Source organism: Eublepharis macularius, chromosome 9 (genome assembly GCF_028583425.1).
Source record: "Eublepharis macularius isolate TG4126 chromosome 9, MPM_Emac_v1.0, whole genome shotgun sequence".
Classification (NCBI taxonomy): domain Eukaryota; kingdom Metazoa; phylum Chordata; class Lepidosauria; order Squamata; family Eublepharidae; genus Eublepharis; species Eublepharis macularius.
The window spans coordinates 48,463,459-48,478,754 of NC_072798.1; the positions used below are offsets into that span (position 1 = coordinate 48,463,459).

The 15,296-nt window shown below is 44.7% G+C and overlaps 1 protein-coding gene across 1 annotated transcript in view; it reads right to left on the minus strand.

The window, feature by feature from the left end:
- Nucleotides 1-15,296, minus strand: part of PLXNC1 (plexin C1) — a 98,119-nt gene that overhangs the window by 25,367 nt on the left and 57,456 nt on the right. The window contains exons 15-18 of the mRNA XM_054987754.1: nucleotides 14,998-15,091; nucleotides 4,700-4,801; nucleotides 3,722-3,825; nucleotides 758-805 (exon numbers count right to left, since the gene is read on the minus strand). Of these exons, the coding sequence (XP_054843729.1) occupies nucleotides 758-805; nucleotides 3,722-3,825; nucleotides 4,700-4,801; nucleotides 14,998-15,091 (348 nt within the window). The remainder of the gene's footprint in view (nucleotides 1-757; nucleotides 806-3,721; nucleotides 3,826-4,699; nucleotides 4,802-14,997; nucleotides 15,092-15,296) is intronic.

Below are 15,296 nucleotides of genomic sequence, written 5' to 3' on the forward strand. Positions count from 1 at the left end.
GAAGTTTCCCTGCACTGTTTTTCCTACCTAATACGTGGAATTAAAGCCTTAGCACATTATCAAGAAAGGCTGACCCAAAATGTTAGAACTTTACATCTCCTTGATATTAAGGATTTGGAGAGAGAGTAGGGAGGAGATGCTATCCAGAAACCGGTAATGGCAAACCACCTCTTGGCGCTGAAAACTCCAGCAGGGATCATCATAAATCAGCTATGACCTGGGCGCACTTTCCAGTGCCACATAAACCTTCTTTCTCTCTCTGTCGCTCTCATTCATACTTTCTATAGTCATTCAGATTTATGACCTACATGTCATGATAATAATTGTCACAAATATATATACCTTATGAATTTGGCATGAATATGCAAGACAAAATACAAAATGGGCAAGTGTGGGGAGAGACACAATAGATAAAAGATACTGGATAAAATTTGAAGTGAACTTATGTTATTCACATCTGAAGCCATTAACATTAAAATGAGAATACTGTGCAGTTATTACATCACCTATATTTTGCCACTTATCATGCTAATTGAAATAACAAAACCAATTGTGTATGTATGAAAAATAGCTAAACTTTCTGCTCATAATTTTTATTTATGCAATACATCTGCTGCATTCCCTGCACAAGCAAAGCATGATTCAGTATAAAGATCACAATAAATAGATTATTAAAATCCTACTGCCAATGTGCCCTATTCTGTTAAACAAGTTGCCCACCTTTGCACAAGCCCTGAAATTAAAGGTAAATACTTACAAGTGGTTGATTAGTGTCTTCAATGAAGATGGATGCCAAGTTGTCAGACTAAAATTAAAGGTAAGACATGTCATTGCTAGAAACTTCTAAACATTACATTAACATAAATAGTATTACTGGTGGAGAGTGCCATCAAGTCATAGCTGACTTATGGTGACCCCTGGTAGGGCTTTCATGGCAAGAAACTAACAGAGATGGTTCATCGTTGCCTGTCTCTGCAATCCTGGTCTTTTTTGGAGGTCTCCTTTCCAATTACCAACCAAAGCTGATCCTGCTTAGCTACCAAAATCCTGGGTTATCCAGGTTAGCACAAATAGTATTACTATAAATTGCAAAAAATTGCAAAAGCAGTGAAGATTCTGGGCTTTGCCAGCATTCAGAACAGCAACAAAATATAATGAAGCATATTATTTTTCATTGGAAGACGTTAGCATAAACTGGTCCACAACATTCAGATTTCAATTTTATTGCAGTCTTAACATGGATATGGATAAAAATTTTCTGGCATAATGTTAACATGATGAATTGACTTTTTAGTGTATTTCTACACAGTGATCTGGTTTTCTGAGCTACATTGCAACACAACATGCTCTAAAGAATTATCAAACAATAGATTAAACACAGGTCCATTGTACTGTGATCTGTATATGTGTTGATACATGGGGCTCCATTTTTTAAAAGTCACACTATGTTAATTGAAACCTGAAAGAATGATTAGGTGAATCTACCATTACTTACATTGCCAAATTCTGTCTACACTAGCAACAGAGCCTGTTGTGTGGAAAAATACAACGGGCTCTAGAAAACTGATTCAGTGGGTCCCCACAGCAGCTGCAGGGCCTTGGGAGCACCATGACACCATGCCGGACCTCTCCACCACCTCTGCAGCTGCTGTGGTGCCTTGAGAGGGTTGCGCCACTGCGCTGAGCCTCCCTGCTGCTTCCGTGACCCTTCAGAGGCCTGCCACAGGTGGCAGGGAGGCCCAGTATGGCAGCATGGCCCTCCCAAAGTCCTGCAGTGGCCAGGCTGCTGCACTGGGCCTTCCCACCACAGCGGCAGCTTCCTCAGGGCCTCCAGAGGGCCAGGCTGCTGCACCGGTCCTTCCTGCCACTGCAGCCTCCTTGGGACCTCCAAGGCAAGTTGTGTTGCCAACAACTCACTTTTTATCTCTGTGGAGGGGCCTGCAAGTGCACCTGCATGGGGATAAAAAGTGAGTTGTCACTAATATGGCTTGACTTTTAGATTGTAGGACTGGCTTGATACCCTTGCTTCGCTGCAGTATTTAACTGTGTGTAGTTTCCTTTACCTGACATTTATCACAGAACACAGAGTTCCACAGCTGACCAATCAGAGAGGGGGGTGCAAGCAGGCAGCAGCCTGCCAGCCATACAGGAAAGCCAGGCCCCACAGGGAGATTGGCAACCCTAGTGAACTTTTAGGGGAAGACTGGGAACTGCATTTTACCTCAGGACACATTCAATGACTCCCAATAGCAACCGCAGACTGTTTAGAATGTGTGTGGGGGTGGGGTGAGGACCAATCAGGCCTCTTACGCAAATGACCTCTGTGTTCCAACTGTTTCTGGAGGGGGGATGGGGTGTGGAGTGTTGTGAGCCCCAATCAGCTCGCATATGCAAATGACCTTGAAAGGCTGGTCCAGTCAGGGAAGAGTGGCCAACCTGGCAGTGGGCAGGGGTGCAAGCGGGCAGCAGCCTGCCAGCCACACAGGGAAGCTGTATCCCTTTGGGGAAACACATTTTACCCTTTTTTACCCCCTTAGGGGGTGAATTTCTTAAAATCCCTTCTTAGTGGGTGTTTACATCATGAAAGGAATATTCTCCCCAAATTTCATGTTTCTAGGTCCAGGGGTTTGGGCTGGGCATTGATGACTCAGTCAGGACACTTGTCTTTATATATATAGATGATGGAAACAGTCTTCAAGCATGACTCTTCCCTGATCATATCTAAAGCAGGTGGGTATAGGACAGATGGTGGCAGTTGCAGAACTCTTTCCCTAGTCTCCATAGTCCATCATTTCAAGTCCCTTTTCTCCAAGAAGATTCTTACGTCAGAAACCAGGCCAGCTGGGAGAAAAGCAATTGGCAGGCTAAGGGAAATATAGGAACGTAATATAAGAGATGCTCTACTTGCTTATACCAGTGGTTCATCTTGTCCAGTATACTGTTTCACACAGCAGGCCATCAGCTGCCCTCAAAGGGCAATAAATGCGGCACAGAGGCCAAGTCCTCCCTCTAATATCAATGGCATTCAGATGTTTATTGACTCTGAATACGGAAATTGCCTTTAGCCACCTTGGCTACTAGCAACTGAATTTGTCTAATCCTCTCTTAAAGAAGAAGTTGGGGGGCAGGTGAAAAGCAGACAAAGTCAGCTTCCCCAAAAGCATGCCTAGGAGGCCCATTCCCACACACACCCCTGCCAGCCAAGTGAGTGGTGGCAGGGGGTGGGAGTGGGGGATACCCCGCTACCACTGGGGGCCTGGTAACCCTGCTTTGGTACCACTCCAGTAGGATCCATTGCTCCAAATTCAGTGCCTCTGCAGCCCACCTTCATCATGAATGGCACAGGCAGGTCTGGGAGGCAATGACCAATGAGAGCCATGGCTGTTGCTTCCTCTCAACTTGTTGCTGCCATTAATAACGGCATCCCAAGCTGGGGCAATTACCCAACTCTAGACGCAGGACAGAAAGTACAGTAACTACATCTTCTTTTGCTGCAACAGGGTGTTCAAAGATGAAAAGCTGAGAATGTAATATATGATTCTGAAAACAACAGGTTTTACTAATCTGAAATCAGCTAGTTTTAGCCCCTTTAAGCATTTCTGCTCATAATATTAGTGTCATTAATTGTATGAAAATCTACTATAAATTAGTAACTTGGGCCATTCCCTGTAATGTAGAAGGATTATAACAAACAATCCCCTGCCCCCAAGCAGTCATTTACCTCTGGGAAAAAAGCTCTAAGAACAAAGTGTGTATAGTCAAGGAAGGGGATTGTTTCAAAACTATCAACCACATCCAATTTTTCCATCTGTAGTTCAGCAAATCCTGTAACAAACAAAAGACTTCCTTGAGCGTTGGTTTGGATAATGTAACATTATGTTAATTACAGCTTTCAATACGATTCTGGAAAGTGGTTATTAGAGAGAGTTCTCACAGCATGAATGATCTTTCTACCCAATTTTTATGGGATATAAAATATTGATTGCGAGTACTTTTTTTATATCCACTTTTCCTGAAGCAAATCACCACACTTTATTCCTTGGTGGTCTGAATGGAAACTCAAGAGGATAAGGGCTGCCTTATATACCATGAGACACAGCAGGAGGAAGCATGAGGAGCCAGAACGCACCATACAGGAAAATGGCCACTGACCAGCCAGCAGCTCTCAGCAAAGAGTATGATGTTGCGTCCTGCTCATGCACTGGGCACTGCTGCATGATGCCTGCCCATGGGGTCTGAAGCCACCACTCAGCAAAAGCAGTTGATAACTGCTATTTGCTTCATCTCACTGGTCACCAATACTTTTTCTATCACACTATCTGCTAATAATAATTAATAATAATTAAGTGCCATCAAGTCACAACCAACTTATGGAAACCTCTCATGGGGTTTTCAAGCCCAGTGATGAGCGGAGGTGGTTTGACTTCATTGCAACTCTGGTCATCCTTGGTAGTTTCCCACCCAAGTACTAATCATGTCCAATGTTGACTTACTTTCCAGGCTCTAATGAGCTTGGGCTTGTCTGTGCAATTCAGGCTACCTGCTAATACTGATATCAAAACCCTGCATTTTATAACCCATGCAGCTTTTCAAATAAAATAATGCATACACTTAAGTGAAGGAGAGACTATAAAAATGAAAACTCATCTATGACTTAATCTACCCTTACACACACACAAGATCAGTAGGTGAAACCCACCATCACGAATTTCTTTGCGAAGTTCACATTCCAATAGCTCCAGATGTTCACTCAGTTTGCGGTTTAATTGTGTCGATTTTCTTTGGGTGACAAAGACTGCAACTGGAAAAGCAAAGCAAAATTTCATCAATACAAAAATACGGAAAAAATCCTTCTCTGTATATGTGTGAATATACATATTTATTTATTTATTTGATTTTTATACCACATCTCCCTCAAACAAGGCCCAAAGAGGTTTACAATTTAAAACAATTAAAACAGCAAAGATTATATGTTAAAACTAAAAACATAACACTGCAATTAGGTGGTCCCAGATAAAGCCAGTAGTAAAAACATTGGCCAGGTGGCACCGATTTTATATTAATCGTGGCTGCTTAAAGGCCTTCTGAAATAGTTCTGCCCTGTGGAACCTAGATGGGTCCCTCAGGGCATATGTATTGTCAGACAGGTCACTCCACCGGGATGGGGTCACCACAGAGAAAGCTCTCGACCTGGTGGAACAGAGACAAGCCACTCACAGTTTATCTAATTGAAGGCGGAAGTCATCAGCCACAGCTACAAGTGCTGTCTCAATCCCAAACCCAGGACTGAAGCCAGAGTGGAAAGGGTCACGTGCAGAAGTCTCATTCAGGAAGGCCTGGAGCTGTTCAGAAATGGCTCTCTCAATTACCTTTCACAAAAATGGCAAATGAGATATTGGGCGATAATTGGCAAGGTCCTTTTTATTTAAGGAGGTTTTTTTCAATAAATGTCTAACTATAGCTTCCTTCAGGGAGCTAGGGAAACAACCCTGAGTGAGGAATTAATTATTTTCCCTCAAAGGGTCTACCACCACCTCCCATTAGGCTTTCACAACCAGGAGGGGCAGGGATCCAAGAAGCAAGTTGCTGATTTCACTGAAACCAGGACTCTATCGACATCTGACAAAGAGTGGGCAGAAGTGGTCCAGAACTGGACCAGACAGTGCCAACAGAGCTTCAATAATGCTACTTGAATCAAAACTGGAGGCAAGGTCCTAGTAGAGCATTGAGATTTTGTCCGCAAAACAGGATGCAAACAAGTCGCAACTAAATGCCAATTCACTATCACTTTGGGACTCCACCCTTGAGGAAGTCAGTTGACAAATCACCATAAATAACTGCATTGGATGCGAACTAGCAGACACAAAGGAGGCAGAGAACTTTTATTTAAGCGCTTTTAAAAGTTAGCATAGAGAGATCTTACTGACCTTCAGAACTCTCTTGGACATCTTTTCTCTGTGTGCACTGATTGGGGAGAGGAAGTGTGGGCTAGTCTCAGTTCTTATCTTAGAATAGCATTTGCCACACGACATTGGCCGTTTCCACATGCTCTTTTTTTCCTGGTCTTTCTCTGTCCCAAAGCCGAGTCTGCCCAACCCGCAGTCATGACTCACCTTCCAAACGCAGCGTTCTAATGCGTTTTTTCTGTGAGTTCGTGGCGGGGGGAAAAGGAACGGGGGCGGGGGGCGGGGAAGTGTCTTTTATGCCTTCCTCCTCTCGAATGACGCCAGCATAGTCCCACCCCATTTCCTCTTTTTTTAAATTAAGCGCATGTGTGATAGCGCTATACCTTTTTTCTTTTTTTGCTCATGCGTGATAGCGCTGTACCATTTCCCCTTTTTTTTTGCGCATGCGTGATAGCGCTATACCAATGTCACACCATAAATGACATGCTGTCGCCCATGTCACCCAACACACCCATGGCATTGGCCATCAGCATTCCCGCAATTTATTATTATTATTATTGGACGATTGTTTAGGAGCTTATCCCTAGAGTTTGACAGTTTAGCTATTTGAGCGGGAAACCCCTTTGTCTGTCGTTGTCTTTCACTGGGAATCTTTCATGATGATGGCACCTCAGGAAGCTCTAATGTTAATGATGGCACAGTTGACTGTCATCATTTTCCAACGCTCCCTTGAACCCTGGATGCTGCACCTAAGACACATCATACATAGAAGGCGCCTGCTTATGGAGAACAGGCGTTGATTTAGGAGGATCTATCTTGACATCAGCCCTGTGTCTCGCTGTGCACATCATTCCCAATTATGCTTGAGGTGGGAGGCCCTGGCACTAGAACATGTGCCGCGCGTATACCGGGTTTACCCTCGGAGTAGAGACTGGTGGGAGAGATTTGTGTTTCAAATTTGAGATGATCAAAGGTGGATCGAGAACTTTCATATGACCAGGGCAACATTGATGGACATCGTGGAAGTTCTTTGGCCAAGGTTACAACGTCAGACAACCAGTATGCGTTCCTCCATATCAGAGGAAAAAAGAGTAGCAGCCGCGATATGGTTTCTGGCCAATGTGGACTGCTACAGAAATGTTAGAGAGCAGTTCGGAATCGGTCTTTCTACTATCGGCGAGATCGTCCTGGAGGTATGTTTCGCCATGGAGAAGGATTTGCTGAAGAAGATGGCGTGCCTCAGAAATGAGATTGGAAAGGTAGGTCTCCCTATTATTAAAAAAACCCTTTTGCTATTGGTATAGCACAAAATTTGATATAATGCTATGAAAAAAAAATAACATATGAAGGAATGGAAAATCCAACGTTCAACTTTAGCAAGAAATGTCATTTGCATGCATGTGTCTGATGAAGGGATCTGTGGTTACCAAATGCTTATGCTACAGTATGGTTGTGCAGTACTAAAGGAAGTCTTAAAGGTATTATTGGCCTCAGTACAGACTGTTAATACACATGCCTTTTTAAAATATACCACTGAATAGATCATAGATGGATTTGGAGCACTTGGAATGCCGCACACATCGGGGCCATTGACGGCACACATATCCCCATCTGTGCCCCGGGTGGACGTCCTGAGCCATACGCAAACTGCAAGCAGTTCTCCTCTATCCTTCTGCAAGGCACCGTCGATCACACTGGCCACTTTATAGATGTGGAGGTGAGCTGGAGCGGCAAGAATCATGACGCTTTTGTTTTTTTGAACGCTGCTATCTGTGCCACGATGGACTCTGGCACCTTCGACCCTGGAAATCCCACTCTGACTTTGGAGGGAGTCCAGGTGCCTGCAGTTATTGTTGCTGACGGTGCCTATCCAATGCGCAGATGGTTACTGAAACTGTATGGACGGAATGCCAAGTCAAGCAGACATTGACACTTTGACCGTGCCCTTTGTCGCTCCAGATGAGTGGTCGAACGCGCTTTCGGACGTTTGAAAAGCAGATTTAGATCTTTGGCCACACGTCTAATGGTGCGTGAGGAAAATGTGGTTACTTTTGTGAGTGCATGTGTGATATTGCATAACATATGCGAGGAACGTGGCTATGTTATTCTCAGAGATTGGCCGGATCCACCCACCATTTCGGTGACCAAGGACCAGTGTGATCAGAGTGCCACCGACCATCGGGATGAGGGAAAGGCAGTCAGAGAGGTTCTAGCAAACTTCATTTACAGTCACCAACGTTAACTGTTAATTGATGTTTGACGTTCACAGTTCTGGACAGTTCAAGTTTTCTGTTGATAAGTGCTGCATTACTCGTTTAAATACAGTTGTTTAATAAAAGTTGTTTGAATAAAGTTGTTTAATAAAAGTTGTTTAATAGAAGTCGTTTAATAAAAGCTGTGTAATAGAAGTTGTTTAATAGAAGTGGTTCAATAAACGCTGTCTAATAATAGCTGTTAAACGCAACAGCGATTGCGTACCTTACCGCTGTACCGCCACCTTCCAAAATGGCGTCTCATCGACGACGTGTGTTTTGGAAGGACGAAGAAGTTGAGAAGCTGCTGCACGTCCTTCTGCAGATGGGGAAGGCTGGGCAACTTATGTCCAGCACACACCTCCCAACCAGGGCTATTTTTGTGTCAGTGGCTCAAAGGCTGACTGGCATGGGGTATGAAAGAACCGCTGCTCAGTGCCGCTCCAAATTCAAGTGCGTAAAAGCGGCCTTCTTCGATGCGCTTGAGGCCTGGCAGGGAATCCCCAGGCAGAGCAGGAATATTTTGCCATATTTTGCTGCCACCATGAAGCTCTGGGAGCTCTGGGAGCAAGCCGGGAAGCCCAGTTGGTGTGACCGCAGACACGCATGTAAGTAAATGACGATATATCAATTTATTGATCGAAAATTAATCGATCATGAGTTGACGCAGACATGGTCACAGTTAGGAATTTTTTGGCAGGTGTTTGGTCCCCATCCTTCCCATTGCCCAGTAACCTGTTTATGTTGTGGCAGCACAACTAAGGATGAGGCCAGTACTGTCTGTTCTTAGTATGGTTACCTGCAGCACTTTGTACTGCAGTCACCTTGGACTAGTCACAGTTCTTTTGAGTTTTCTCCTCCCCAATCTACCACACAGGGTGATGTGTTGTGTGGATAATAATGGCATAATTGTTAAAAAGCTCTGAGTTCGTGTTAAGCCATCCTGAACCAAGCACTCCACGGGACTGTCTCGAGTTAAGGGTCTCTAACCCCTAACTCGAGACAGTATGTATTCTCATTGATAACAGAGCCTTAATGGTCAGGGGAAGAGTGCTGTGTTCTACAGGGTGAGTCTTGCCCTTGGACGTCCAACACAGGATCGTTTGGGAGGGCAATCTTCTTTTCCTGGAATCTGGGTGCCCCTACTACCACCAGCCTCCCTGTCACTGTTGGATACCCGAGGCTGCCGTTGCACAACAACTGCCTCACTCATTGATTTGAGGGAGTCAATTGTGTTGTGCATAAACTCCAGATTCTGCTGCCAAGCTTCCTGTAAGAGGAGTCTTTCTGTTCTAGCATCCATAAGTAGCTCGTTGTGTCTGCGGTTTTCCTCCTGAACGATCTCCCGATGCCATTCCCTGGCCTCCACTTGCTGCTTTGTTCTCATTTCCATTTCCACATCATGCTCCACTGATGACTGAGCCATCATCTTATGGCAACATTATATAGACCGGCCACCCTCCTCTTTTTAATCTTAGTATTATTGAGATGGGTTCCGGGGGATTGTTCAGCGGTGGTCTTCTCAGGTGATCCTATAGCAAATGGGGAAAAAGAGAAATAATTGAGCAGCATAGGTTCCCACACTCCTATCACAATCTCCTCAAATCACATTTTGGTTCTTCGTAAAAACAGGTGTTTTACCATTAGATGGGAAATCTGAAAGGGAATCCAATCCACATGCAAGTCCAAAAGGTCAGACACATAACCTGACATTGCCACTCATAGTAACCCACTCCACATGCAGTATTCCAGTGTAACAAATATTATACCACCTGACACTTGCTGTACATTTATAAATATCAGTCTCCAATTGCTGTGGTCAAATTTCAAGAAAATATTCCAAATGCAGCAATTCCAAGACTCACCTTGATGTTCTCTTGGAGGGGTAGGTGGTATATTTTCTTTATTGGATGTCACCTGGTCTACCAAACTCGCTCCTGAGCTGCCTCCTGTAGATTGAAAATATTTAGCTTTTCATACCTTATATGACAATGAGTAAAAAACAAGCAGAACATTGTATTTTCTTCTTGAAATGACTCTACAGTTCTTAAATAACACAGTGGCATACAAGGGGTTGGCTGAACTGGCCTTTTATGTCATAAGGTGCTGTACTGACTTGCCTGTGTACATCTGTGATTTTTCAAAGGGGGGTGGGGTTTACAGTGGTTAAATAAAAAAAACCTCACTGATTTTGGTGATGTGGTGGGAGTGGGTGACTGATGACTAACCATTGAGCAGGGTGATGTGATGAACACCATTTTGTTAAACAGAACAGAAGTCCTAATGTAGGAGGAGAGCACCAACAAATCCTGCACTTTCCCACTACAGATATCTTAACATACACCTGGTTTCTGCTTGTGTTCCTCCCATCCACAGTGCCACATTGCACCAGGAAACCTAGTATACTTCTATGTGCGCAGAGGCTGCCCATACACACCTAACTATTTATTGGATGCAAGGAGTGAACAGCCGTTCTATACCTCCATGTTTCCTGACAGAGTAAGCAGGCAAGTCTGTAAATGGGAATGGGGGCCACACTGCACAATGAACTCAAGCCTCAGGGATTAAGCAGACAAAAAGGAGACCCTTGCACTAATTATATGCACCTTCTCTCACCTGCTTCCCCAGGACCATCAAGGGTGGTCTCATCTGAATCATTCTCCTCTTCCCCAAATGGATCTGTAATTGACATAGAAGAGAGAGATCAAACGAAGCTATTAGAAGCACGCTCAGTTTGTAATCGGTCATTTGAGGAACAGTTAATGAATTATTTAATTACCAGGGAAGCACTCACCCGTGGTACTAGGAGTGGAGGAAAAAAATCTCCTGCATTCACTGTAACCAGATCATGCGAAAACAGTTCTTCCGATTCCACCTGAAGAATCATAGGTTCTCTCCGCGTAACTGGCAATATCTCCATGTTAAGGCTTCTTGACACTCTTTTAGGTTTCAAGCAAGCATCCCCACGAAAAATGCTGCTTAATTCTCTGTAGAAGGGGCATGTGTGTGGAGCATTGCCAGATCTTGCATTCAGTGCCGCCACACGTTTATACTCCAGTCGCATGGTCTTGGTTTTTGTTCTGCACTCCACAGCGGATCACTTGTGGCCTCAAGCTGCCATTTGTTCTGCTATCTTTTGAAAGCAATCTATATTTCTGTGTAAGGAACAGAGATCCTCCTGGACCTTTTCTTCTCCCCATAAATCCAGGAGATTGATTACCTCCTTTTCCCTCCAAGAAACACCTCTCACTCCTGATCCCCTGCGTTTCTCCATCCTTTTCCCTTTTCTCACAATCCCAACCGGAGCTGCTGCTCTTTGAGAGCTGCTGCTCTCCACACCAATGCTGCAGGCAGGAAATTCCAGTTGGCGCCAAAACATGAGGTACGGTTTAGTATTCAAATGCCTCAACTGCAGTCAACGCATGTGTTCCAGCACTCACCCACAGCTTTCCCGCTCAAACCCTTACCGATATGTATAGTAGTAGAGGCAAAAATGGTGCTATTACGCAATTATGAGGTCAGGATACCTAGAACTCCCGTTATGTAGGATAAACCAAATTGGCCGCTTATTTGTCCCTATTTATTAAAAAGCACCATGCCACCATTACACCTAAGGCATGCTGTGACATAATCTTCAACCAAAAACTGCTCTCCTCGTCAAATGTGTAAATAGTCATATTTCTATTTGGCATATGTTGAGGACAGCTGTATTAATGGAAAGCTTATGATGATGTACAGTAACAGCAGAATATCGCAATAGCGCTAAACTGAGTAAAAAGAATTTTTAAAAGTTAATTTATGCGTGGAGTCCCGCCGCACATGTGCAAGGGTCAGAAGAGAGGGGGGGAGTTGAAGCCTAGAGCGAGGGGAAATTAAAAACCGGAAAAGAGCTTCCACATGCTTTGACACAGAAGAGAATGCGTGGATAAAATGAGATAAAAAATGAAAACGGAACAAAACCTGTCTCAAAAAACACACAGAAAACACGTTGCCAGCACGACCTGCTTGCGAATGGAGAATGATCACGTATGTAATGAGTGAAATAACCCGCTAATTTTCCGTGTGCGAGGCGTCTCAATAAGGTCGTGTGGAAACTACCATTGTCATTTAACTCATTAGAATCCCCCTGACGAAGCTGAGGCGAAACGCATAAGGGTTACACAACGTTAAAGAATTTTCTCTTTGCACCAATTTCTGTTCTTCCTTCATTTTTTCTTGAAGCCTTGTCATGAAATCGGCGCCAGGTTCACTCTAGCCATTTTCAGTTGTCTAAGCTCCTTGGTATACCAGGGAGCAGGAAGAGGAACGAGAGTGTATTCCTTTTATGAAAAAAGCCAGCTACAACTTATCATTTGATCCACAGCTCTATGCCTCAGACCAACCAAAACAGACAGCCTCATAGCAAAGTGCTCTGATTTCTAAAAGACATTTAAAGTGCTTGAAACTTTATTTTGAAAGGAAATAATTTGACATTGGATATCATGAAAATTATGGAAGAAACTGAGCACCACTTATTACAACATGTGTTCTGCATGCAGAATTATCCTGTGATTCTAGTGGAATTCCTGTCTGTATAGGTTTGCCTCCATCACAGCAGTGATTTCAAGTCTGTTTTAGTAAGTTTATTGTTTTTTGACAGGTGTTTGTTGCTTTGAACTTCAAAAAGATAAAATATATACTTTTAAATTGTATAATCCACCTTTAGTACCAGTGAAATAGGCAGACTATAAATAATGTGAAAAAGGGTGAAAATATATATATATATATATATATGAATATATATATATATGAATATAAATGGGTGAATATAATATTTTGCTTTCCCATGGAAGTGAATGTCAGCTATATGCCTGAGATCAAATGGGTACAGTTAGGGAGACCACTGTGTAGAGATACTCCGACCACTGGTCACCTTAGTGGTTAGGGGTGAGGGGTCATTGGTTCCCTTTCTCAAATGTGTCCCATTATTTATTTGTCCTTTAAAACTGAATGGGAGCTATCTGGCACATGAAGTAGAACTCAACTTCACCTGTACATCAAGCACACTACCAGGATGAGCATTCTCACATTCACTACATCAAGTTGAAAGCAGACATACATAGCTTCACTGGAAAGGAAGCTCACTGTCTTAGCACGCAAGCTATGTTGCCACTGAGGGCTAGGCAGAAGTGGAGGCATGGACAGAGGTGGAAGAGGATGAACATCTGGAGGCCTCTTCCGAAGGGGGCACAATGTGGTTGCCGTCATTCCAGAGATGCTTTGGCAGGAGTATCCCAGGTCAGCGGTCAGGCAGGGCCAGCTGGCCAGAGGTGGTGGTCCAGAGCGAGTGACCGGAGTCACTTCGCTTTCCACCCCAGACCCTGGGCCTTAGTGGAGGTATGAGGTGACTGGGTGGTGGATGACACCCACTAGGAGCGGGGCACAGCTGAGAAGATCGGTTTGTGGGCGCAGAGCTCGGCCCACCAGCCCTGGTTTGAGGCCGCCGTATGAGCTGCAGCGGTGGGGCAGCAAAAGACCACAGGCAAGCTGCAGGGGCGATGCACCTCCCGGACTAGCAGGGGAGGAAGGAGCTAATGCATTTCTTTTAGTTGCAGGTGCAGCAATCCCCCAAACATGGGCCAGCTGGTGAACCGGACAATGAGGAGGAGCTGGTGGTGGAAGGAGGCTGTTTGGGGTTCCCTGGGTGGTCATGGCAGTGATGCTCAAAACTCATTGTGCTGATCACCTGTACAGGGACTAGGAAGCAATTTATCCCCGCAAGGGCCAGATTGGCCAGGACCTCTTGGGGTTTTTTCCGCCTCCCCTTGAGGCATTAATGTCGGGGCCACCTGGGGGACAAGGGAATGGCTCCAACTTGCTTGGATGTTGGTGCAGAGGTGGCAGCCAACACAACAGCAGAGGCGCAGCTGCCAATGGACTGCAGGCACCCAGCAGGGTGCTGGGCCTCCAAGGGAAACTGGCTGGCAGGCCAGAGGAGGGAAAAGCTAACACCCCTCTTTTCTAGTTGCAGATGCAGCAGTTGCCCGGAGGCAGTCTAGCAGACAGACCAGAAAGCGAGGAGAGACACGGCGGAGAAGAGGGGGATGCTGGGGTCCCGGGGGGGGGGGGCGGGCAGCAGAGATGCCCAAGGCCAGTTGAGCCAGTCACCTGCGAAAGGGCCAGGAAAGAATTTTCCCCCCACAAGGGCCAGGTTGGCCGGGGCCTCTTGGGGTTTTTTTCACCTTCCTTTGGGTCATCAAAGTCGGGGCCTTCGGCCTTCCTCCTGCGGCGATTTTGAGGCATTGGGCCAGATCCTCAATAGAGTGAGTGCAGCAGCTGGGCTGCTCACCCTTGCAGAAAAGGGAGGCAAGGCCCAACCAGCATGGCTGGTGGTGGAACACAGCTTGCCATCGCATGGGGACCAGCACTGGGCTGGAGTGGAGACCAGCATTGGACTGGAGTGGAGACCAGCACTGGGCTGGAGCGGAGGCCAGCACTGGACTGGAGTGTTATGCATCAAACAGCACGTGGGCCTGTCGATGCCAATGGAGCATCCGAGCCTATATGCCTGGCCAATGCTGCAATCTGCTGTAATCGATAAAGTTGTGGCCATTCCAATCTGTGTATCATTCGCCAGAACCTAGCTGTAATAGCACTGAAATGGCAAAGCCTTGTGTGGAAGAGTACTGGTGTTTATACACACATACAGACTTCATACCCAAACAATACCATTTAAAAATAACTATACAAAGCACCAAAAACATTTGATAGCCTGCTTGGCTATTGGAGAGGAATGAGCAGAAAGAAGCAATCAAGATTTCAATCACATTTCTTTATAGCAGCAAAGAAATGTTACTTACCCCCAATTACTACAGGGATGAACAAAAGAATTAACATAAATGAATAGTTGGGTAGTTCATTTGGAATTTCATGAGTACGGTTCCCCACTTTCACCTAGTAAATAAATAAGAAACTGAATAAATAGAAAAGAACTACAGGCTCATATTTGTATCAAATGAGTGTCTGTTTGTACACAAAGTAGTCTATGGACATAAAAGGATGTAAGTCAAAATTACATTTTCCCTGTTTAATGCTAACTTAGAAAGTGTGAAACTACTGTTGATAAAAAGAAATTACGTTACTTAAAATGGATCCAGTT